At 41.8% G+C, this 24,127-nt stretch overlaps 2 protein-coding genes across 10 annotated transcripts; both read right to left on the bottom strand.

Annotated features, from left to right (window-relative positions):
- Window positions 1–1,479: 1,479 nt before the first annotated feature.
- Window positions 1,480–10,049, bottom strand: LOC113010855 (V-set domain containing T-cell activation inhibitor 1-like). 8 transcript variants are annotated; one of them, XR_013906465.1, is made up of 5 exons: window positions 9,893–10,049; window positions 9,120–9,235; window positions 7,901–7,960; window positions 6,152–6,490; window positions 1,480–4,438 (listed from the first exon to the last, which is right to left on the bottom strand). XR_013906465.1 is itself a non-coding variant. In XM_026150086.2 (3 exons), the coding sequence occupies exons 1-3, from the start codon at window positions 7,220–7,222 to the stop codon at window positions 4,308–4,310; spliced, it is 525 nt and encodes a 174-aa protein (XP_026005871.2). In that variant the 5' UTR covers window positions 7,223–7,613; the 3' UTR covers window positions 1,480–4,307. The 8 variants fall into 8 exon arrangements, 1 of the variants encoding a protein (XP_026005871.2); XR_013906467.1 differs by lacking the exons at window positions 9,120–9,235; window positions 9,893–10,049 and adding exons at window positions 7,656–7,724; window positions 8,697–9,090; XR_013906468.1 differs by lacking the exons at window positions 9,120–9,235; window positions 9,893–10,049 and adding exons at window positions 7,656–7,724; window positions 8,382–8,662.
- Window positions 10,050–15,449: 5,400 nt separating this feature from the next.
- LOC145425728 (CXADR-like membrane protein) lies at window positions 15,450–22,628 on the bottom strand. 2 transcript variants are annotated; one of them, XM_080299035.1, is made up of 5 exons: window positions 22,558–22,628; window positions 22,321–22,444; window positions 19,348–19,683; window positions 16,982–17,317; window positions 15,450–16,743 (listed from the first exon to the last, which is right to left on the bottom strand). In XM_080299035.1, exons 2-5 carry the CDS (start codon window positions 22,433–22,435, stop codon window positions 16,529–16,531), a joined length of 1,002 nt encoding a protein of 333 aa, XP_080155161.1. In that variant the 5' UTR covers window positions 22,436–22,444; window positions 22,558–22,628; the 3' UTR covers window positions 15,450–16,528. The 2 variants fall into 2 exon arrangements, with proteins under 2 accessions (XP_080155161.1, XP_080155160.1); XM_080299034.1 differs by lacking the exon at window positions 22,558–22,628 and having other exon boundaries at window positions 22,321–22,547.
- Window positions 22,629–24,127: the final 1,499 nt, after the last annotated feature.

The following is a 24,127-nucleotide window of genomic DNA, read 5'->3' on the forward strand; positions in this document are numbered from 1 at the left end:
CACACATGGTTTATATTTGGCCACTAGAGGGAGATGTTGCACTTTGAATACCAACACAGATACAAGCAGATCACCAGTGATGCTTTCAGAGTTTCTTTTGGCATGCTGTGCATGTACTGTTCATAATAAAATGGTTGTTTACTTTATTTCAAATATAGTCAGAGTTACAATGAGATCTGGACTCTTTGACTGCAGAGTTCATTCTACTTTCTGATCAGGCTGTAATATTTCTACTATAAGCTGTTTATTCTAGAGACAATGAATATATTTCATAAACACAGTCAGCAGTAAAAGTACAGTTTGATTACAGTCTGTACTTTGCTGATCCACAGACCAGCCAAGTTTTAGGTTTCCAGAGTCTCTTGCTCTTGCAAAAGCTGTCAACCCAGCAAATGTATTCATACAGAATTTTTTTTACATAGTTTAAGACATACAATACAGATCAAAGTGATGCTCATGAAATACAGCATGCATATATTTCCCATTTTTAGTTAGAAGGAGATTTTGGGAGATTTTGTGTAGTAAAAAAAAAAGGTGCTGACATACAAACTGAGAAATGGAGGTTATCTGTCTTGTACAGAGTCTATGTACAGTCTGTGGGTGGAGGATGACACACAAAGATAATCACCATTAGCTGATAAGTTAGCACTCTCACACTCTAATTCTCATCCCACGGGGACAGTCTCAAAGTTATTTGAATGTTTTGTTACTTATCTTGGGTCTTCCTGCCTGTCCATAAGTTGCTTTGGACTGATTCTACATCACATAGCATCAAGATCAGCTGGTTAAACAAAAACGTTTATAGCCACATTAATCAGCTGAATAATGATTAAAAACATTGAGTGCCAGTATATGCAAATCTTAAGTATTAGGTAATTGCATTCAAAGTATGCAACGACGACAAGGATAAACAAAAGAGGGGGGATTGAAGACTCAAATAAAGTTTCATTGATGCAAGAAAGGAAACGTCTGACTCTGCAGCTACATTTAACACATTTGTGTGTTTGGTTTTATGATACTGCACTCTAACACTCAGTGTTCATGATCCATTTGTCTGCTGTAACTCAATGAGTATCACATAGAGTACTGCTGAGCTATAATTCATAGTATTTTATACGTTCATCATCACATAAAGTGTTTCTGTTGTCAGTTGGCTCAGTATCTGTAATTATTCTGTAACAAACGCACTCACTGATTAGGATATCATGAATCAGTGAGAACACTGAACTTCATGAACAACAGTTTTGTTCTTCCTTTAAACTAATTTCATGAAAATCCTGCCGATGAACAGACACAGCAGCTCCCAGAGTGACACTAACACAGTCTGGACAGGTGTCATGATGATGCTACAGACAGCAAGCAGCCCACAGGCTCAAGAGCCAGTTCTGTGAAAGTATAATAAAATGGATAAACAGTGAGACCAAAGTTATTAAGGTACTGTTAGAAGAATTCTCTTATAAAGTGAGACACTCAGAGTAATGAGCTTCAACGCATTTATTTACTTGCAAGGAAGCAAAAGCATTCACAGTGAAAGACAGCTGAGTTTTATTTATGCACTTCTTACAAAGTTATCCTGGGAACAGATGTGACACTCTCATAGAAAGCAGTTACACAGTGTCCACGAGTCTAACTGTGCTTTGGATGACAGATAGCACAGGGACCACAAGACCTGAGAGGAAGAGATTAGAGGGAAAGAGAGAGCGATGCATTCAGCTTGCTGTAAAGAGTGCTGCGTAGCTCTATTTTCAGAGTCTTGCATAACTGTAACACTTTTCTAGCACTTAGCAATTAATCCATTCACTCAATAATCGACAAATTCACAAGAAAACTCATATAAACCAAAACATTCCACAAACAAAAATGGAGTTTCATACATCATTCCTTCAAAAGCAAAACAGTGCAAATCATTTCAAATGTGTGGGCACATTTCAAAACAAATAAACAGCTTTGCTTGTTGTAACAAAAGGATCCTCATAACTCACGTACTTGATACTGTTTGGTTGAAACACCCTAAAACCTCAGGATACACTTTGACCCAGGTTAGCAGCATAACAGCAACTTTTATTAATGTGTGGATTAAGACATATTTTTAATGCTAAAGTATAATTATTGTTGTTATCCATGAAACTTCAAATTTACTGCTTTACAACAAAAGCAGAAATTTTAACAAAACTAAGTCACATTACTTTTTGGTTGATTAAGATGCTAAAACAGGAAACGTTTGTTTGTTTCCCTGACAACATTGGATGAAGATGTAGATGAACAAACACTGTAGTTCACATAGTCTGCAGGAGGTTGGATCAGACCTGCTCAGTGGTTTGTTTGCACTGATTCCAGATCAGATCAGCTCTGCTTCACCTGTATGGGCTCAAATTGTGGTCATAAATATTTTGTGCTTGTAAATCAGGATTTGTATGTGTAAAAACAATTTGTGTGTGGACTTAGCCAAAAAATACGTGTGAAACTCTGCACTCAAGTTTCATGTAACAAGTATAAATTTTGACCCTGTTTTTCTTCCTTTCATCTGATTGGCCAATGTCAATCACAAATTTAACTATCCAATCAGAGAACAGATGGGTTTGGCTGTCGGAGGGGCGCTTTATGGAGCTTCAGGTCCTTGAAGGGTGATACAGTTTGAAGCTGGAGGATCTCTATATAAATATCTGATAGCAGCTAGGTCCCCTAACTTTCAGCAGCTGTTGAAAGGATAAAGTTGTGGTATATCAGTGGTTAGAAATACCATTATTACTTTAGGATTAGTTTAACACAAAGTCAGGGCTGACCCGGGACCATTGCTGTGAGTCACAGTGCGCAGCATAAAGGTCCTTTCACATCGGACGCAGCATGTGCTGCTAATGCTAACTGCTAACTAAAAGCCAAGGATCCAGAATTTGTTGCTGGCTGCTGGGCTCTGTGGGTTTTTGCAGCAGCTCTACCTGTACTAGATGCACCTGCTTCTTGTCTTTTCTATCTCTGACTTTATGTGAACTACAAGAGTTTGTTTTTTTGCTAGTTCTTCAAATGTTCAATAAAAACATGTATGCTAATTCACAACGAAGAAAGCTTTGTAACCATCCCCAATAGTGAAGACTGTCATTTCCACAATACTGCCCCGCCCCCCACCCTAGGTCCACAGCGCTGTTGAAAAGGCTGTGGAAGTCCCTGTATTAAGCATGTAAACCTGTGACACATAAATCACCAAACTTAGACACCACAGACTGTTTTCCTTCGTGGTGATGAAGGGAAACGCTGGGCTGGCATGTATAAGGGCATTTATTCCCTTCTAGGACCTGAAGCTCCATAAAGCACCCCTTCAATAGCCAAACCCACCTGTTCTTTGATTGGATAGTTAAATTTGTGATTGACATGACATTGGCCAATGAGATGAAAGGAAGAAAAACAGGGTCAATATTCGTACTTGTAACTTGAAAATTGAGTGAAGAGTTTCACACGTATTTTTTGACTAAATCCACACACAAATCTTTTTTACACACACACACACACACACACACACACACACACACACACACACACACACACACACACACACAAATTCTTTTTACACATACAAATCCTGATTTACAAGTACAAAATATTTATGATCACAATTTGAGCCCATACACCTGGTTCAACAAGTCAGAAAACTTCAAATGTAAATAAAGCTCCACAGACAGAAAACAAATGAATCAAGACTGAATTAAGAAAAACATTCAGTAATACTGTTTGTAAAACAATGAACAAACACATTTGCCACATAAGACAAATCACTTCACAGGCTGAAGTGATGTGTGAGCGGTGTTGTGAGAGAGAAATCTGCACCGCTAAGGTAAATAAACCAAAGTGTCTGAGGACAAGGAAAAAGCACAGCTTTCTGAAATGTTTGCGTGATGACTGATATCATTACTTCATCCTGTGAGACTCACTGTGGCTCAAAGAAAGAAGGAAACAGCTGGAGAACAAACTGAACCTGATGTGCAATCGACATGGCAAACAGACAAGATAAGATGTGTTTGAAATAAAATTTTATAAAAACTCTGAATCATTTCATTTAATATCTTATTGTTATGTACTGACTTTATCTCTGCCTTACAGTTTTTGAGTCTCTGTAGTTCACAGAGTGTCTGACAGACAGAGACACACTAACACAGTCTGAACAGCTTTGATGATAATCAGAGGGATTTAACATCAAACCAACTCTGGGCGTGTTTGATGCCTGTCTGCTGGGTGATCAGATCCTCTGTCTGTACCTCAATGTTCACTGACAACACAGAGTCTGAACAGCAGCAGGAGAAAAACTCTGAGACATTTCAAACAGGCTGCAGTTCATCAGGACGCTGCCTCTGCTGTTGTTTATGTTTTCTGTAGATCAAAAATCCAACAACAGCAACAACAAGAAGCACAGCAGACACTGACACACCGACTTTCCATCCTGATTGACCTGCAGGTAAGAAACAGATGTTCAGAAAAAACAAGCATAAGAAACAAACAGGAATAGAACAGAACAGAATAGCTCTTTTTAGTCGTTGAACACGTAAAACCAAATGTGCTGGAATAAAATATAAATAGCTGAGAGCAGGAATAAATAGCAAACGGGAGAAATATCTATAACAACAAGAAAAAGGCACATATTAGAGAACAACATAGTTGCAGCAAAGTGCTTTAAAGTAGTGCAAAGAAAAGACTTTGTCCGAATAGAGTTCATGTGTGTTTGCCTGAGTGATGATGGAGGTACTCAGACCATGGCTCAGATCGGTGATACGGGTCTGCAAGAGTGGGATGTGGAGGGACAGTGTTGGTTAACAGTGCAAATGGCCGAGAGGAAGAAGCTGTTAGTGAGTCTGGAGGTTTGGGACTTGATAGACCTGAGGGGTCAACAGAGGGCAGCGGGTCAAACAGGTGGTGGGCGGGGAACAAAGGGTCACCTGTGGTGGTCCTGGTCTTCCTGAGACAGGAGGATCTAGTGATGATCCCCAGGGGTTGCAGAGGGCAGACAATGACTTTTTGGGCAGTGGTAATTACCCTCAGTGCAGCCTTGTTCTCAGTTGTGGCCCTGTGTAGCAAACACCCAGGCAGCAGGAGAACACACTCTCCACTGAGGAGCAGCAGAAGGCCAGCAGCAGCTTCTGGTCCAGGTTATTCTTTCTCAGGACAAAGAGCAAGTGCAGTTGCTGCTGGGCCTTGGGAGTTGGTGTCCAGGTGAGATCAGTGGAGTTATGGGTGCCCAGAAACCTGAAGGTGGTGACAGATTCCAAGAATCCATCCATTTTCTTCCACTTATCCTGGGCTGGGGTGCGGGGGCAGCAGCTTAAGCAGAAAAGCCCCGACCCAGCCACCTTCTCCAGCCTTTCCAGAAGAGCACCAATGCATTCCCACGCCAGCTGATGGATATTATCTCGCCAGCGTGTCCTATTTCTACCCTGGGGCGTCCTCCCTGTGGGACATGCCCAGAACACCTCACCCAGGAGGCGCCCACAAGGCATCCTAGTCAGTTGCCTGAAACACCTCAGTAATAAGTAAATAAAAGTTTATTTGTATAGCACCTTTCAAGATAAAAATGACACAGGCTGAGGAGTGTGATCCCCTACAGATGGTCGGTCAGACTGACTGAGGATGCTTAGGAAGTCTGTGATCAAAGAGCAGGTGGCAGAGGGGATCTGAATCCTAACATAACTCTTCCTGATCTCCATATGGATCAGTGCTCTGTGAAAGGTGTTGATGCCGGCATCCTCCGTGGACCTACTTGCTCTGTAAGCAAACTAGTGGGACAAGATGGCAGTTCGTATGGTAGTATGCAGTGGCACAGAACTCCAGACTACTGCGCACCTTTTTTGTATATTTGATACCTTTTTCTTACATTTTCCTGCAACACACTGATCACTTTCAGTTGTTAGGAACTAATAGAAATTGCCCACCACCGGAACTTGGACTTTGGACGGACAGTATCCCACCCGAGATTGTAAAATCACCATGTGCTGTGTGGGTGAGTTTGGGAACAGACGGCACAGGGAGAGAAAATAAAAGCAGGATGCAGAGCTGGCTATCATATCCAGCTGCGATAACAACATTATCACTTCCAACTTATAATCAGTAAACAGCAACCAGGAAGCAGCTTCACCTCTGATCACACACACACTCAACTCTACTCACTCACCTGGAGGATCAACATGCAGGTAGACACTGGTGATGAGACTTAAACTTTCTCTCTGTCTCTGAACACGACAGTCGTATGTTCCAGTGTCATTAATCATCACATTGTTCAGAATCAGAGACGCGTCTCCATCCTTCATCTGTCTGTCCAGCAGATCCACCCGGTTCTTAAAAGATGGATGCTCACCCTCTGGATCGAACTGCCCATTCTGCTGCAAAAGAACATGTTGTGGCTCCAGGTCAGCTCGGCTCCACTCTACAACTATGATCTTGTTGATGCTGTTTGGAGCTCGACATGTCAGAGTCACGTCCTGTCCACACTCAGCTGTGATGGTTTTCTGGTCTGAAAGAGGAAACAACACAGGAGAAAGGTTAAAGGTCAAATTACAACGGTTCACTTCTACAGCAGCCAAACAAACAAAAACACACCAACACATCACTTTTAATTTAAACATTTGATGAGCTGGGACAACATCCTCATTTGGATTTGACAGTGGTGGATGGTTTCTCAGTTTAGGTCATGCTTCATAATAAGTGCCCAAATGCAGGACTTGTTTCTAGAAGGATGTTAGAGTCACCAGTTCAAGCAGATGATGTTCTTTAGGATTATTTGTCACTCCTGCTTATATGTTGTAGATTGTAGCTGCTTTAATCCACAAAGAGCAGAAAAGCATCAGAAGCAGCAGCCTGATCACAGCCTGAACACAAAGAAAACAAATCTACTGGAGCTCACAACACTGGTTATTATGGGACTCTTTTAGAGGACACTCTTTCCCCACACTGCACAGCTACACCTGAACTTCAGCTTCCTCCACCTAAAGCTCCAAATTTGACCCTTATTATTCATAACAGTATCTACAGTAAATGAGGAGATTACTGTGCATGACAGTAGCTGTGTTTTGTATAAACACTTATACAGTGAAGCGTGCTGATAATATGAATAGTATGAAAATTGCTCTCAGGGAAATATTTTTAATATGCAGACATTACTTCCTGTTTTATGTCAAAGTTAAATCTCACCTGCAGAGACGAACACGGCAAACATCAAAGTGAATGACGTAATTACAGCGGACATTTCCGGTGTTCTGACTCTTAGTTTGTTCTAAATGTCTCAGTCTGTCCTGGGATTAAAATTTAGGCTGAAAGAAAGCAATTGGATTAGGAACGTTTGTTTTAAGGAAGTTGTGACGTTGTGACGATTGGTACGCTGCACTGCGGGGTCGAGTAGAAACAAGCGCGTCACACCAGAAGAGGTGAAGTCGAAAGAAAGTTTTATTCTTTCTGTTCTTGAACCATCCTCGCAGGAAAAATCTGAACCTGCTTCATGTGTCAGTCGTCATGTATGAACCGTTTTTGTCTTTGAAGCAGAAGTTTGTTTTGTCTCTGCACCGAGTTTGTTTCCCACAGCAAGTTTCGAGCTCACATCCTGCTGCACCTCTTCCTGCTGCGATTTAGGCTTCAGCTCCGAGCAGCTTATCAAACAACACCGCGACACAACTCTGACTAACCTGAGAACCAGCAGCAACTTGCACCAGTTTACAAAACCAGTAGCCTGTAAATCACCAGTCCATCCAGTGCTGTCCGATTAAAGAACAAAGACTCATCAGTTTTAGAATTTGAGGTTTTCTGCTAAGTTTCCTCCTTTTCTATGGAGGTGAATTGTAAAGTGAAACCTTCAAACTGATTTTTTTTAGCTTTTCTTTTAGCTTAAAAGACTAAAAGTGAGTTTTAGAAAAAGAAAGAAAACACTTACTGTTGTTCTGAAGGACGTCTGGAACCCTCGAAGGCCTCTGTGGTCACCAGGGTGGAAAATCTGAAAGAAAATAAAACACACACATTAGATTTCTTTGTCTCTGTCACACAGACAGGGACGTCCACACAGACCCACCCAGCCTCGCGTCTCCTTCACACACACAGACAAACTAAATCAATATAAAAACAATTCTTTGAGAATTATTAATAATAATTTAACCAGAGTGACACTCAGTTTGTTTTATAACAGTTAAATCTCACCCGCAGAGACAAACATGAAGCCTCATCGAACATCAGCAACGTGGAGCAGAGTGACGCAGTTACAGCAGACATTTCCGTGTCTCTGCTGCTGCTGATCTGACTCTTAGTTTGTCCTAAATGTCTGAGTCTGCCGGTATTTTCACCGAATAACTGAACCTGAGTTTAAATCTGACGACACAAGTTTAAATTTAAGGTTTAAAATAAAGCTGAAAGTCACTGACTGTTAGAACAGATCTGTCGTTCAGCCGCTCAGTCTAACTCCACACTTCAACGGTGTAACGTCTCGTACGGAAGTGACGTTGAAGTGACGTCGACCAATAAAATTATCGAGCAATGATTTCATGGTTCAGGATTTACAGGGTTAACGTCCGCTAGAAAGGAAATGACATTTTAAATGAAGTCTCACTCAGTTTTGAAACAGTTTTTCTGTTCAAACATTTTTGTGGGTGGATGTTAACCAAACTGTAACCATGACAACTGAAACCTTTTACCTAAAACACTGAAAACGATGTTAGAAAAAGACAGCAAACACTTACTGTTGTTGTATGGAGATCTGTTAAACCCTTAAACACTCTTCTAATCATCAGGATGCAACAAAAATCCATATAAAGATAAAAAATGTGAGGTTGGTATAATCCATCTGCTTTCTCTGTAGGTCAAAAGAAACCTACTGAAGGTTTATTCAACACAAGCAATTAGAAAAAATAGTAAATTAAAATACTGCGTGGGTGAACTCGACTGTGTACAACCAGCTGAACTAACCTGTCGATCGTTTTGCTTTGACTTCCTGTTTTGCAGACATCTGCTTAGCAAAACCATTCAACCCACAGTCGACCACAATTGCAAAGTGACAGACGAATTAAAGTAAGAGGAAATGAACCTGTAGAGAAAACCTTTCACTCTGTCTGTCAGTTAATTGAAATAAACTTCTTCTAATGAATAAAGTCAAAGGTCACGACCTGCACAGCTGTTCTGAAGAACTTTGTCCACCTTTGATTGTCTTTAAGTTGTGTTGGAGCCACAGAGAGCAAATCTTTGTTCTTTATGGAGAACCAGTGAGGCTGTTTGGACTTTCCTATGAAACATCAGTGCAGGAGTCTCTCAGTACATCTGTTTACAGTGAGGACAAAGAAGCAGCAGAAACACACACAGAGAGGAAACATGTAGAGACAGGCAGCAGCAAATAGTCCGCAGGGAGAGAGGGCATGCATCAGCTGCAGCACTTCCTGGAAATCACATGATTGTAATCACTAAACAGCTAAAAGAGGTCATTAACACTTAATGTTGTTCTGAAGGGTCTCTGAGACCCTCAAACACTCTTCTGATCATCAGGATGGGAAAACAGTTTTGGAAGTTTTATTCCACACAAAGAAAAGTTTTTTGAAAAATGAAAACAGTTCTTTAGAAAGCAACAAGTTCAAATCTGTGGGTAAACTGCACTGTGCCCCAAGTAAGCACAGACCAACTTCCTGTTATCTCCCTTTGACGTTATGTCTATACAGACACGTCTTATATCTGCAGTGCCCATCACATGTCTGAGTAAGAAATCTTGATGAATGTAGCTGAAATATGTGTGTGGGTTGCCATGACAACAGCAGAAGAGCGTCTGAGATCGTTATAGTTTTTCTATTTGTTTTCTTTATTTGGTACTCATGTTTATGTGTTATATACTTGTGCACTTTGTGAAAAGAAGTAAGTGGCTGAGATGGATGTCATATTGATAGCATCTTACCTGTTTCTAGTTTTCACGGTGCGCCGTGATTGTGAGAGGAATAAAAAGGAATTGTGGACATGAAGCGTGGATTCTTTTGACCAGAGTAGATACACAAAGCAACAGGAAGTGAACTTGACTCCATAAAACAGGTTGAACAGATGTGCAGAGACAACGCCCCACTCTGTTTGTGAATTTAGATCATCTTGGTCTGATTAATAAAAGGTCGTGACCTCCTGTACAAACACAAAACAGAAAAAAGGACAAGACTCTACAGGCCTCAGTGATCAGGGAAAATCTTGAAGTTCATGACACACTTAGAAAAAGACTGCAAGCTGCACTACATGAGAGAAATCTCCATTGGCAGGTAAGATAAAGAAACTATATATATATATATAAACTATTTTACATCTTTATAGTGAAAAAAAGAATATAAACAATACTTGTGTGTGCACGGATATGTTAAGAAGTATATTTGATTGTTTGTTCTACTTTTTAAAATTTGTTTATACAGTAAAACTGTTAATTTTCATTTGTTGCCTCAAGGCCACACTGTGCAGTTAGCTTAATTTTTTTCATGACGTCACCACGTTGCGGAGCGTCATTTACCTGGCAGTAAACACGGCGCCTAACGCTCAAAAGTTTGGTTGTACTTTACGAGAACAGATCACAACAGGGCATCTTGCAATACTTGCAAAGTAGATATTTCATTTAAGAGAGGAAACACTACATATACGCAAAAGCATTTGCTCACAAAACACGTGATGACCTTAAATTAACGTGTTTCTAATTCCGCTCCGGACTCGTGAATCTCAACCCAGCAGCAGCGGTAACGTTTGCACGTCCTCTCCCGTTAATGCGGCAGGTAAATAATCAACTAACAGTGCATATTATGTTAGCGCGATCTGCCTTATTACAAAACCTGCCATTACTGTGCATTTAGGTGACCATGATGAGAGAGACAGAGTCTGGCTCAGATGCTGGCAGTTCTCGCTGCAGTCTACCGGTAGCGTCCAGTGTTGGGGAGTAACGGAATACATGTACCGCCATTACGTATTTAAAATACAAAATATGAGTAACTGTATTCCGTTACAGTTACTGTTTAACAAGGTGGTATTCAGAATACAGTTACTTTGTTGAAATAAATGGATTACACTGCGGTACTTTCCTGTTTCATATTGTCGCGGGTCAGGACTGTTTGGGTTTTGTTTGACAGCTACGTTCTGTTGTTCCAGGCGGCAGCGTTACGGTTGCCATGGTTACAGGGCGACGCTCTCTCTCTCTCTGCGACTGTGTGTTTCCTGGGTGAGAGAGCGCCTTTTTGTTGTTGTTGTGCTAAGCTAACAAGCAGAATGCTACAAGCATAGCTCTAAAGAATGTAGCATCATGGGCAGTGTAGTCCGTGTTGCAGGGAGAATGGACTGCCATACACATTATGGGTCTGTGAGCGCGAGGAGGGAGAGAGAAAAAGGGGAGTGGAAAGGTACGAGTTGTCGTCGAGGAAAAACGGGAGCTGGAAGCATGTAAATATAATAATAACCACTGCAGCCAAGAAGAGTGCCTGACGAGCCCAGTTGTAAGTAAGCTATTAAGACTCGACTGTACACCGTGTTCGTGTTTTCCTCCGAAAACAATAAGTTCCGTTGGAGCAGTCTTTCAACGCCTCTCTCTGTCTCTCGCAAGAAAAGTTGACCCACACAACAAAGTAAAGCTATTTTTCGGCTACGAGCCGACAGGGACCCCGCCGTATTAGTCAGAGGTCCCTTTACTACAGTTCGGAGACGCGGACCTTCAGTAATAGTAATAAATCACAAAGCAATAGTACATTCACGTTGTTGTAAAAAGCATGATAATATATTAAGTAATCCAAAGTATTCAGAATACGTTACTGTCATTGAGTAACGTAACGGAATACGTTACAGAATACATTTTGGGGCATGTATTCTGTATTCTGTAATGGAATACATTTTAAAAGTAACCTTCCCAACACTGGCAGCGTCTCTTTTCAGCATAGACGAATGTCACCGAGCAGCACCCATCGAAGAGCTGTGGATCTCTTAAGATCTCACTGTTGGGTTTGTAAGGCCATGATACTCCTAAATTTCTATCTTGTTCAAAGAGAAGATACAAAACAAAGTTCTAAGCTAATCGACCTTAGTGTTCTCCTTTTTTAAAAAGAATCGATAAAGAATCGAAAATTGAATCGAATCGTGAAAATCTTATCAATACCCACCCCTGGTTGTGGGGACACAAATCTGGTTACACAGTCACATTGTGAGGTCTAGCCTACTAAATCATTCAATGTTATTACAAGCTTTTTTTTTTGTAAAATAACAAAATATTAAAACAACTTAAATATTCTTTATAGTGCTGTTTTTCCTTTCTATAACATGTTAAACACAATATTGTGCTACACTCACTGGTGCAGAAAATGAGACTCACTGAGTCTTTTTTTCCTGTGGATGGATAATCTCAGGGAAATCATATAAAATGTTGATCTGATCTGCATGCACCTCTAAATGCCGACAATGACTTCAGCTGAACTTTGCTAAGGAAGACAACAGAAGCAATCAGAGACAAAGAGTCTGCAGTCAGTAATGCTGTACACAGTTTATCTTTGAGTTACCATGGTAATTCAAAGATGAACACACCATTATTCCCAGTTCAGTTTCAATGTATTCTTCTTTTTTTTTTTTTACTCGAGTGTTTTTTTATGATGTTTTTTTACAAAATAAACGAAGAGCTAAATTATGATGATTGTTCAAAACTAAGAAAATGAAACGATGGACAGAAAATTCAGCAGCAGCTACTAAATTACCAAAGTGTTTCCAGCAGCCCTCCTGTGTGGCTGCAGTTACAGCCACACAGTTGTACAATCAGGTTTTGTGTGCTTTATCCCTTTTTGTGTTTTTGTGGGCTGATCAGCCACTATTTAAGGTTCCCCTTTGTCTCTTAGTTAGGTCCGTTTGTTTGAGTTATCAGCATTGTTTGTTGTCAGCTTTGAGTAGAGTTCTGTTATTTTGACCTAGTGATGGCCAAATAAAGCTTCCTGAAGCACGAAGCTTGTGTTGAAAAAGGGATCATTACTAGAAGCTTTAAAACACAGCCCTCTCTGGTGACATCTGGTGGCCAAAAATATGAAGAGCAGCTTGAATCTACAACAAAAACACCAAAACAAAAACGAACTGCTTCACTATGACTCTTCAGAGTGGAGTTCTGTTTGATATTGGGCCACCATTGTGTTGCTTTGAACATGTATTTTTGGGGTGTGTGAAAAAGATTGTTGTTCATTTCTTTAATAAATAATTTTGATGAATAAACTTTCCTTGTTTAAACATTCACCATGGTGTGCTCTTTCTTAACTTCTTGATTTCGGTAAATACAATCATTGAAAAATACAGATAATAATGTACAACTCATGGAGCATGCTTCTGCTCTGAGGTCCCGCCTCCAGGTATTTATGCAATTAATCACTGGACAGGTATGTTTATAAATAATGTATATTAGGCCAATTTTCTTATACATATTTTTGACCTGGAGTAGAATTGATTGTAAACTGTAAAGGGAAAATGCTTCTGAACTTGCAAAGTAAAAACACGATGCATTTAAGGTAAGCCTGTTTCATTTCTTTTAAGAAGAGGATTTGTTTCACTGTGGGATGGCCGACTCTGTTTCTTTTCATGGAGATAATTTCTCCAGCTTTAAAGAAAATCCTCTCACACGGGACAGACGAGGCTGGAGTGCACAGAAATGCAAGGTGGTAGAAGTGCAGTTATACAGTCGTTCTGGGTCCCACAGACTATCAGCTAAAAAGAATAAACAAATTAAATTGCTGCACATTTTGTAGAATAACATTTTAAGATTATTTTAAAAATACACATGTTTTTATTATGTTATTGTTTTGTCAAGTGGAAGTGTTTCTAATGTGAAAAGCAGATTTTTAACATTTTAAGTTTTTCATGTTTTTAGATAAAATAAACACAAAACAAAAGTAAACAACAAGAACTGAACTGAAACACTGACCAACATCAACTCAAAATACTCCCACATGACAGAACCTCCTCTCTTCCTCGCTGGCTCCATATCTCTCACTAGAATGATCAGTGGTTTGCTATCTCTCACTATAAAACACTCCAGAAATCCCACAAATGGTTCACTTCCCTAAAAACCACTGAATCAGTTACGTTCTAAACGAAGCCTCAGAAGTCACTGGTCACGTGACTCTGGCCAAACAAATGCAATGTCTGTTCTCTATGCCATGTCAGATCATTATTGTAATGGAGGGAGGTGGGAATGGTAGAATTTGGCACCTCTGGCTCCAACTCACCTCTTTCCTTAAGCAGACTTTTTTTAATGTGTGCGAGACATGAATGATGGGCCCTGGTCAGTCAGTGTGTTTCAGGCTGACAACTTGGAAGATGACCTGAAACAGCGCCTGCACCAGACTATTTGCTGAAATGGTGCATACGGGCACTGCTTCAAGATACGTGTGCATTCCAGTGAAACGGCCCGATGGGGTCCATCCCAACATGTTCAAACCTCCATTTTTTTGTAGGGGTGCAAAAGCGCTTTTAGAAAGACACTCCGGGCAGGACGCACGCCAACAGTGTGCATCCGCTCGATTGCCCGGTCAATAAATCAGGCCTTTACTCACTCCAGAGTTTTATCATCATGCCTTTCCAAGGGGTTATCATGAGGAAAATCATTGTCCGGCAGCTTTTAGGCACCAAGAATTGTGTGTGCTACTCTTCTGTGCACGTGTCACAACTCAGTTGATGAAGCCTATCTTTCATTAATACAAATTTGCATTTGCAGCACTATGGAATATTTATAAATGTCTCCTTGCACACATCTGACCTCCACCCACTCTGCCTCGAGAACTGCGCCCAGCCCAACCGGGTTTTTGTGGAGCAGAGTCCGCTTGCTGCCCAAATCCACCATGGCCTGGTGTATAATATGTCAGCAGGACAAATGTGAAGAAACACATCAGAAGGGAAGAGAGGAGGAGCAAAGTGTGACCAGGAGGAACCATCAGATGTTCCCTTTATTTAGGTGTGCACAAGACATGTCTATGGTCATCAAACAGTCAGCAAACACTAGAATCAGTCAAAGGAATTAAAGGAAAGAAGGAAAACGGTTGGATTCTGGAATTTCTTTCACTCATTTGCAGTCGGGCTGTGAGAAGTAGAGGTGCTGAGGCTGCAGCAGCACCCCTGGTGGCTGTTAGAGGCTGTGCATGAACTCAAACCTGCACTTCCTCTGTCATCCACCAGTGGGATCTGCAGCTCCTCTGCAGCCATACTTCCTCTGACCTGGTGACCTTTCAGTGTAAAGATGGCTGCAGTGTGAACAAAGCAGCATGCAGGCCAGAAAGACTGAGGGCTGGTGGGATTTAAACAAATGAGGAACAGCTGGAGAAATTTAAGTGTCAGAATTTTGTATTTAGGAACTTGACAAACTCATTTAGATGAACGGATTATACAGAATCAGGACATTTCAGCAACTCTACATCTAATTTTACAGAACATGTTGATCTCAGTTAGTTTGAAGTGGAGACTTTTCCATATAAACATTACACTGAGAGAAAAACACCTTTATTTTATTTTATGCATCATTGTAGACTTTGTTGTTTCTGCTTACAGGAACAGACTCAGATGTCAGTTTGATCTCTCAGTCTGCTGCAGAGAGACTGAAGGCTGAAGTGGAGAAAGCAGCATGATGCCGTGACAGAGAAGTCTGCACCTCTAAGGTAAAATAAACTGAACTGTCTGAGGAGGAAGCCAGAAAACGCAGAGCTTTTTGCAATGTGTGCACTGGAGTGATGACTGACATCTTTGCTGCAGCAAACATCATCCTCACTGTGGCTCAGAGTAAGAAGGAAACAACTGCAGAACAAACAACCTGATGTGCAATTGATAAGATAAGATAATGCTGGATGTATTTGAAATTAAAGAAAAAAACCCTCAGAATCTTTTAATTTAATATCTTATTGAAATGTCCTGACTTTATCTCTGCCTTACAGTTGTTGACCATTGACCTTAAATAAATTATTATAAATAATAACAATAACGGCCAGTTTAAAGTTGTGTGTTTAAAGGTTCGTCTTAATGGTTCCTAAACCAACTCTGGGCATGTTTGATGTCTGTCTGCTGGATGATCAGATCCTCTGTCTGTACCTGAATGTTCACTGACAACACTGAGAGTCTGAACAGATTCAGAGTTCATGTGGAAAAAAACTAATTTGAAACAAGCTGCAGTTCAGAAGGAGGCTGTTATGAATCCTGACTCTGTGGTGATTTATGTTTTCTGTAGATCAAAAATCCAACAGCAGCAACAAGAAGAACAGCAGAAACACTCAGACCAGCAATCAGTCCAACAGATCCATCCTCTGTGTCTCCTCCTGTCTGACCTGCAGGTGAGAAACAGGTGTGAGGTGTCAGCTGTCAGGTAGGTGATGAGTGAAGAACAGAACAGAATCCATTTCCTCTTCAAACTGCTGTCAGACATTATCTACTGCACTCTGATGTCACTCTCTGGAATCAGTCCTGCTGTTTGCTGAGGAGGAAGTAGTTCATTCTCAACTGTCAGAGTGACATCAGGGACCCTTGTGGAGTGCTGGTGACTGTTGTTTGCTTCCGGGTCATTTCTGTCTCTGTGTTAATCAGCAGGAGATCTCTCAGACATTTCAGTTTGTGGTTCAGTGGGATGATCTGAGTCCTGACAACATTTTTTATATATTATGTAGATCAAAACAACAACAACAGCAAAAACAACCACAACAACAATTCGAAGACCAATGATGAGTCCAACAGATCCACTCTTCTCTCCTCCATCCTCCTTCCCTCCATCCTCTGTGTCTCCTCCTGTCTGACCTGCAGGTGAGAAACAGGTGTGAGGTGTCAGCTGTCAGGTAGGTGATGAGTGAAGAACAGAACAGAATCCATTTCCTCTTCAAACTGCTGTCAGACATTATCTACTGCACTCTGATCACATCACTCAGACCAGCTGCTTTCTACAAAGTCTCATCAACAACATCTTTAGAAACAAACATCAACAACCAGGAAGCAGCTTCACCTCTGATCACACACACACTCAACTCTACTCACTCACCTGGAGGAACGACAACCAGGTCGGTGCTGTTGATTAGAGTCATAGGTCCTCCCACTTCCTGGACAACACGACACTCGTATGTTCCATTATCATTAATCGTCACATTCTTCAGAATCAAAGACACGTCTCCATCCTTCATCTGTCTGTCCTGCAGATCCACCCGGTTCTTAAATGATGGATGCTGATCATCTGAGTGAATGTGCCCATCCCGGTACAAAAACACATATCCATCTCCCAGGTCAGCTCTGTTCCACTCAGCAGCTCTGATGTTGTTGTTCGGAGATCGACATGTCAGAGTGACGTTATGTCCCGACTCAGCTGTGATGGTTGTCTGGACTGAAAGAGGAAACAACACAGAGCAGAGAGGTTAAAGGTCAAGGTACAACTGTTTGACCAAAACACCTATTGAGTGGACTCTACCAAGTATCCAACATCATGGGGAATTATTCATAAATGACTGGAGTAATCTTTTTCTTTAATGTCTCAAACTCTACAAGCCTCATCAGCACAATATAGGTTGAAGTTCAGTACAATTAGAAAAAGGCTGAAAAATGCAAAGTTGGATCTGAACAGACAACAGGGGCGGAGACTGTCAGCCAGATCCCTAGCTACTGAATTCACTTACATCCAAGACAACTGGGCGTTCGTGGGCCAAGAGTTGGGAGTTTGCCTTGTAATCAGAAGGTTGCCGGTTCGAGCCCCGGCTTGGACAGTCGTTGTGTCCTTGGGCAAGACACTTCACTCTGTGGTGGTTAGAGGGCCCGGTGGCGCCAGTGTCCGGCAGCCTCGCCTCTGTCAGTGCGCCCCAATGTAGCTTGCCATGACCATCCCCCCTCCAGGGGCAAGGGTACCTAGACCAGGTTCGTAGAGTACGCTTGGGGAGTGTGATCGTGTATACAGCGTCTCTTTATGTCTGTCTCCACATCGGTTGAGTGTGAAGTGCACATGAGAGCATGAGGGTGGGAATGGATGTTTGTGTCTGTGTGTGCCTGTATGTTTGTGTCTATATGTCAGGTTGGGTATCAGACGCCACCTCTCTGGGGACGTCTCGGGCCCTCCAAGGTTTGGAGGCCTATCTCCACCCACCACCACTTCCCCTGCCGGTGGCGGACTCCCTCAGGTGTCGGTGCATTGGTGGTTCTTTGTATCTGGGGGTGGGCGTCCGGGTACACACCGGCTCACTCCTTGGCGGCCGCTTATTGGGGCTCGCTCGGGCCACTTCGGAGGTGGGGTGCCTCCGGCCTCTCGGCCTGGGGCTCGGTCACTCAGGCACAGCTGGCTGCCGGCGGAGCTCACGGGCACGTCACTGCAACTCCCCTGGCTTCTGCTCCGCGGCTGCTGAATGAGCCCTCATCTGGGACTCTCCTCAGCTCTTACTGGGACAGTGGCGCGGCTGCCCCTCTGTGGGTCTTCCTTGGTCTCTTGTGTTCTGGGGGCCTCTGGATGTCTGGAGTTTTCATCTCCTCCATACCTGCTTCATACCATAGAGGACAGGGCTGTGGCTCCCCACACTCCCTAGCAGATCATTACATGGAGAAACCTTTGGAATGCAAGCATGCTGATCCACACAGGTATGCACACAGGTGTACACATGGGTATTCACAGACGCGGACTACAGCTTTCTTGGCTGCTGCCTCAAAGCACATTGTGCGCTGTCTATCTTGCGTGCTGCACAATATCGTTTATTATTTAGTAACTATTGATATCTACTGCTAGCTAGTTTATTGTGATGGTGCTTTTTTTTTTCTTATTATGTTGCTCTTAGTTGTTTGCTGTCTCCTCTGTTTTTTTTTCTCCATACAGGTGACCCAGGAGTTTTGTTTTTTTTGTTTGTTTGTTTTTTTTCTTTCTTCCCCCCCTTCTCACCGTCTCTTCTCTCCTTTGGTTTTCTTTCTCTCCCTCTCTTTCTTTCATTCTTTCCCCCTGTCCTATCCCACAGTCATGTCTGTCCCGTTTGTAGCAACTGAAAATAAAATAAATTCATAATTATAATAAAGGTCAATCAAATGGACCAATATGGCAAGGCCATGATGATCCACTTGGTAAAATAAATCCGCTTGGCATCTTTCTTGGCCTTAAGACAACAATTCTGATGGCTATAGATCCAAACGGGACAAAAAAAAAAAAAAAAAAGAAGAGAAACAGGTGTGAGGTGTCAGCTGTCAGGTAGGTGATGAGTGAAGAACAGAACAGAATCCATTTCCTCTTCAAACTGCTGTCAGACATTATCTACTGCACTCTGATCACATCACTCAGACCAGCTGCTTTCTACAAAGTCTCATCAACAACATCTTTAGAAACAAACATCAACAACCAGGAAGCAGCTTCACCTCTGATCACACACACACTCAACTCTACTCACTCACCTGGAGGAACGACAACCAGGTCGGTGCTGTTGATTAGAGTCATAGGTCCTCCCACTTCCTGGACAACACGACACTCGTATGTTCCATTATCATTAATCGTCACATTCTTCAGAATCAAAGACACGTCTCCATCCTTCATCTGTCTGTCCTGCAGATCCACCCGGTTCTTAAATGATGGATGCTGATCATCTGAGTGAACGTGCCCATCCCGGTACAAAAACACATATCCATCTCCCAGGTCAGCTCTGTTCCACTCAGCAGCTCTGATGTTGTTGTTCGGAGATCGACATGTCAGAGTGACGTTATGTCCCGACTCAGCTGTGATGGTTGTCTGGACTGAAAGAGGAAACAACACAGAGCAGAGAGGTTAAAGGTCAAGGTACAACTGTTTGACCAAAACACCTATTGAGTGGACTCTACCAAGTATCCAACATCATGGGGAATTATTCATAAATGACTGGAGTAATCTTTTTCTTTAATGTCTCAAACTCTACAAGCCTCATCAGCACAATATAGGTTGAAGTTCAGTACAATTAGAAAAAGGCTGAAAAATGCAAAGTTGGATCTGAACAGACAACAGGGGCGGAGACTGTCAGCCAGATCCCCAGCTACTGAATTCACTTACATCCAAGACAACTGGGCGTTCGTGGGCCAAGAGTTGGGAGTTTGCCTTGTAATCAGAAGGTTGCCGGTTCGAGCCCCGGCTTGGACAGTCGTTGTGTCCTTGGGCAAGACACTTCACTCTGTGGTGGTTAGAGGGCCCGGTGGTGCCAGTGTCCGGCAGCCTTGCCTCTGTCAGTGCGCCCCAATGTAGCTTGCCATGACCAGTGTGTGAATGTGGGGATGACTCGGTGTGTGAAGCGCTTTTGGGTCCTTAGGGACTGGTAAACTATACAAATACAGGCCACAGTGTTGTTGATCCTCCAGGTGAGTGAGTAGAGTTGAGTGTGTGTGTGATCAGAGGTGAAGCTGCTTCCTGGTTGTTGAAGTGTGTTTGTGGGTGTGTGACAGCAAATGGAAAAAAAAAAACGAGCCTGGTATACTACTGATTATTATGGGACTCTTTTCTAAAAACCAACATAATGTGTGAGAGAAAGCAGCCTCTCATCATAAGACACTGTGAGTCTCTGCATGCTGCCTTTATGGAGCTACAGCTGTTTGTATACACTGAACTAAAAGCTTTGTAGCTGCATACTGACTCCTGACACTACAACATTTCTAATTGCAGCAACCACATTTTTCACTGTTCACTCTTTTATAGCTCTTAGATAGCTTTTCCCACAATCCATCAGACTCTTGTGTGTATATATTCTTTTGTTGTCTTACTATTGTGTCTCCCCCCACCCAAAACCACCACACACACCCAAACAAACCATTTACTAATTGACTGTATAACCCTCCACATAGCACTGCCTTTGTAATGCAGATGCTGCTCTATGAACAATCCTACTCACATGTCCAGCTCATGTTTACAAGCTGCTACGTTTTCTGGTCACTTTCAATCATTCAACCTGTAAACTGCAAATTTTAATTTGTTATTGATCCTTTTACCTTAGTCTTGATGGCATATAAATTCTCTTCTTATATTTATTGTTGTTTTTTGCACTCAATGGATCTCTATACACACTGTACTGTATATTGCAAAAGTGAAATTTTTGTCTATATACTATATACGATTTCTATTTATTCATTTATTCTTTAATTTATTGTATATTTATATTCTTTTTTTGTCTTAATAGTGTGTCTTTTTCCTTACACTGAACGGGTTTGCATACAATTTTCGTTTTTCTTAAAGCTCAATGACAATAAAGAGTCTGATTCTGAAAAATTTGACAAACTGAATCAATATGAAATCCTTTGAGACATATTATTAATAATTTAACCAGAGTAATACTCCGTTTAGTTTCTAACAGTTAAATCTCACCTGCAGAAACAAACATCAAAGTGGAGCAGAGTGACACTGTTACAGTAGACATGTCTCCCCACTTTTGCCAAATGCCCACACAGGCCACATGACATCTCCTGAACACAGCAATTCCCTCCAGGTTGCTGCAGGCTCCAGGTCAAAAAGGGTTGCACTGTCAACCAGCAGCCTCATCAGGCAGTCCCGGTTGTCTGACCAGAGCCGGGACTGCGGCAGCCAGAGGTGGGGGCGTGCCACCCAAAATGAGGCTAAGAAGGAGCTATGGCTTGCTCCTTCATGAGCGAGGCTAGGCGGTTTGGAAGTAGGAACATGAGGAGTGGAGAGGGCACGTGTAGAGCCAAAAAATCGAGCACGGGCCTACTCCACTCTGTGTAACAGTATACGTGATAAGCAGGGGTTTCACTGCCTAATAAAGCAAGTTGAGAGCCCAAGCAGAGCAGACATTGATCACTCCAATCCTCTAAAGGTATGGAAATGCCACACTAAACAATTTTGAGATGTAGGGGCTGCCATACTGCATGATCAAAACAAAGGGGTGCAGTGACCTACACCTGTTTTCACACCTTGGCTCATGTGATTGTGTAGAGGAACATTAGGGGGTCCTTTGTCCCTCTTGGGTGGGGATATTCCTACAGGGCTTAAATCTGGGACTCTCCACCATTTGACCCTTAGAACTGAAGAAGTTTCTTGGGTGAGAGGTGAAAGATCTTCAAGCAATTGAAAGAAGTTCAGATGCTTTTCTTTCAAAGCTCCTTAGACTACGATGCCTGAACGATGCCCAGAAGTAGCAGAACGACAGTCTTGATATGAAAGAGAAGTTGCATTAAAGTGATGTTTGATATGTTGGATCAATAAAATGTGAATTTCTTTAGAAATTATTTCATGGTTCAGGATTTACGGGGTTAGCATCCACTAGAAAGGAAATGACATTTGAAATTAAGTCTCACTCATTTTTGTGGGTGGATGTTAACTGAATTGTAACCATGGCAACTGAAACTTTTTACCTAAAAGACTGAAAACGATGTTAGAAAAAGACAGCAAACACTTACTGTTGTTCTCAAGAGATCTTGTTAATCGTCCAAAACTCTTCTGATCATCAAAATGGAAAACAAAGATTGATATAAAGATGAATATAAAAAACAATGTGAGGTTGGTATAATCCATCTGCTTTCTCTGTAAGTCAAAAGGAACCTACTGAAGGCTTATTCAAAACAAGCAATTAAAAAACTAGTAAATTAAAATACTCTGTGTGTGAAATCAACTGTGTACAAAACAGCTGAACTAACCTGACTCTTGTTTCGTTTGACATCCTATTTTATAGACGCATCTCAGACATGTCTGCTTAGCAAAACCACTCAACCCACAGTCGACGACTGCAAAGTGACAGACGTATTACAATAACAGGAAATGAACCTGTAGAGACCACCATCCACTCTGTCTGTCAGTTAATTGAAATAAACTTGTTCTAATGAATAAAGTCAAAGGTCATGACCTCCTGCACAGCTGTTCTGAAGAACTTTGTCCACTTTGATTGTCTTTAAGTTGTGTTGGAGCCACAGAGAGCAAATCTTTGTTCTTTATGCCAGCGGTCCCCAACTTTTTTTGTGCCACGGACCGGTTTATGCCCAACATTATTTTCACGGACCGGCCTTTAAGGTGTTGCGGATAAATACAACAGAATAAAACTAGTACCGGTACCAAAAAAAAGAAGATTTATTCATAACACACGTGAAAAGACCCAGGAAAACCGAGTTAACACTAAAAAGGATAACAAAATAACGCTGAACACCGATAAAAACCCTGAAAACCATACATTTCAGACCTGAGCCTCAACTCTTGCGGCCCGGTACCAAACAACTCACGGACCGGTTGGGGGTTGGGGTTGGGGACCGCTGCTTCATGGAGAACCAGTGAGGCTGTTTGGACTTTCCTATGAAACATCAGTGCAGGAGTCTCTCAGTACATCTGTTTACAGTGAGGACAAAGAAGCAGCAGAAACACACACAGAGGAAACATGTAGAGACAGGCAGCAGCAAATAGTCCGCAGGGAGAGAGGGCATGCATCAGCTGCAGCACTTCCTGGAAATCACATGATTGTAATCACTAAACAGCTAAAAGAGGTCATTAACACTTAATGTTGTTCTGAAGGGTCTCTGAGACCCTCAAACACTCTTCTGATCATCAGGATGGAAAAACAGTTTTGGAAGTTTTATTCCACACAAAGAAAAGTTTTTTGAAAAATGAAAACAGTTCTTTAGAAAGCAACAAGTTCAAATCTGTGGGTAAACTGCACTGTGCCCCAAGTAAGCACAGACCAACTTCCTGTTATCTCCCTTTGATGTTATGTCTATACAGACACGTCTTATATCTGCAGTGCCCATCACATGTCTGAGTAAGAAATCTTGATGAATGTAGCTGAAATATGTGTGTGGGTTGCCATGACAACAGCAGAAGAGCGTCTGAGATCGTTATAGTTTTTCTATTTGTTTTCTTTATTTGGTACTCATGTTTATGTGTTATATACTTGTGCACTTTGTGAAAAGAAGTAAGTGGCTGGGATGGATGTCATATTGATAGCATCTTACCTGTTTCTAGTTTTCACGGTGCGCCGTGATTGTGAGAGGAATAAAAAGGAATTGTGGACGTGAAGCGTGGATTCTTTTGACCAGAGTAGATACACAAAGCAACAGGAAGTGAACTTGTTTCCATAAAACAGGTTGAACACATGTGCAGAGACAACGCCCCACTCTGTTTGTGAATTTAGATCATCTTGGTCTGATTAATAAAAGGTCGTGACCTCCTGTACAAACACAAAACAGAAAAAAGGACAAGTGATCAGGCCTCAGTGATCAGGGA

This window comes from Astatotilapia calliptera, chromosome 3 (assembly GCF_964374335.1).
Source record: "Astatotilapia calliptera chromosome 3, fAstCal68.1, whole genome shotgun sequence".
In the NCBI taxonomy this organism is placed as follows: domain Eukaryota; kingdom Metazoa; phylum Chordata; class Actinopteri; order Cichliformes; family Cichlidae; genus Astatotilapia; species Astatotilapia calliptera.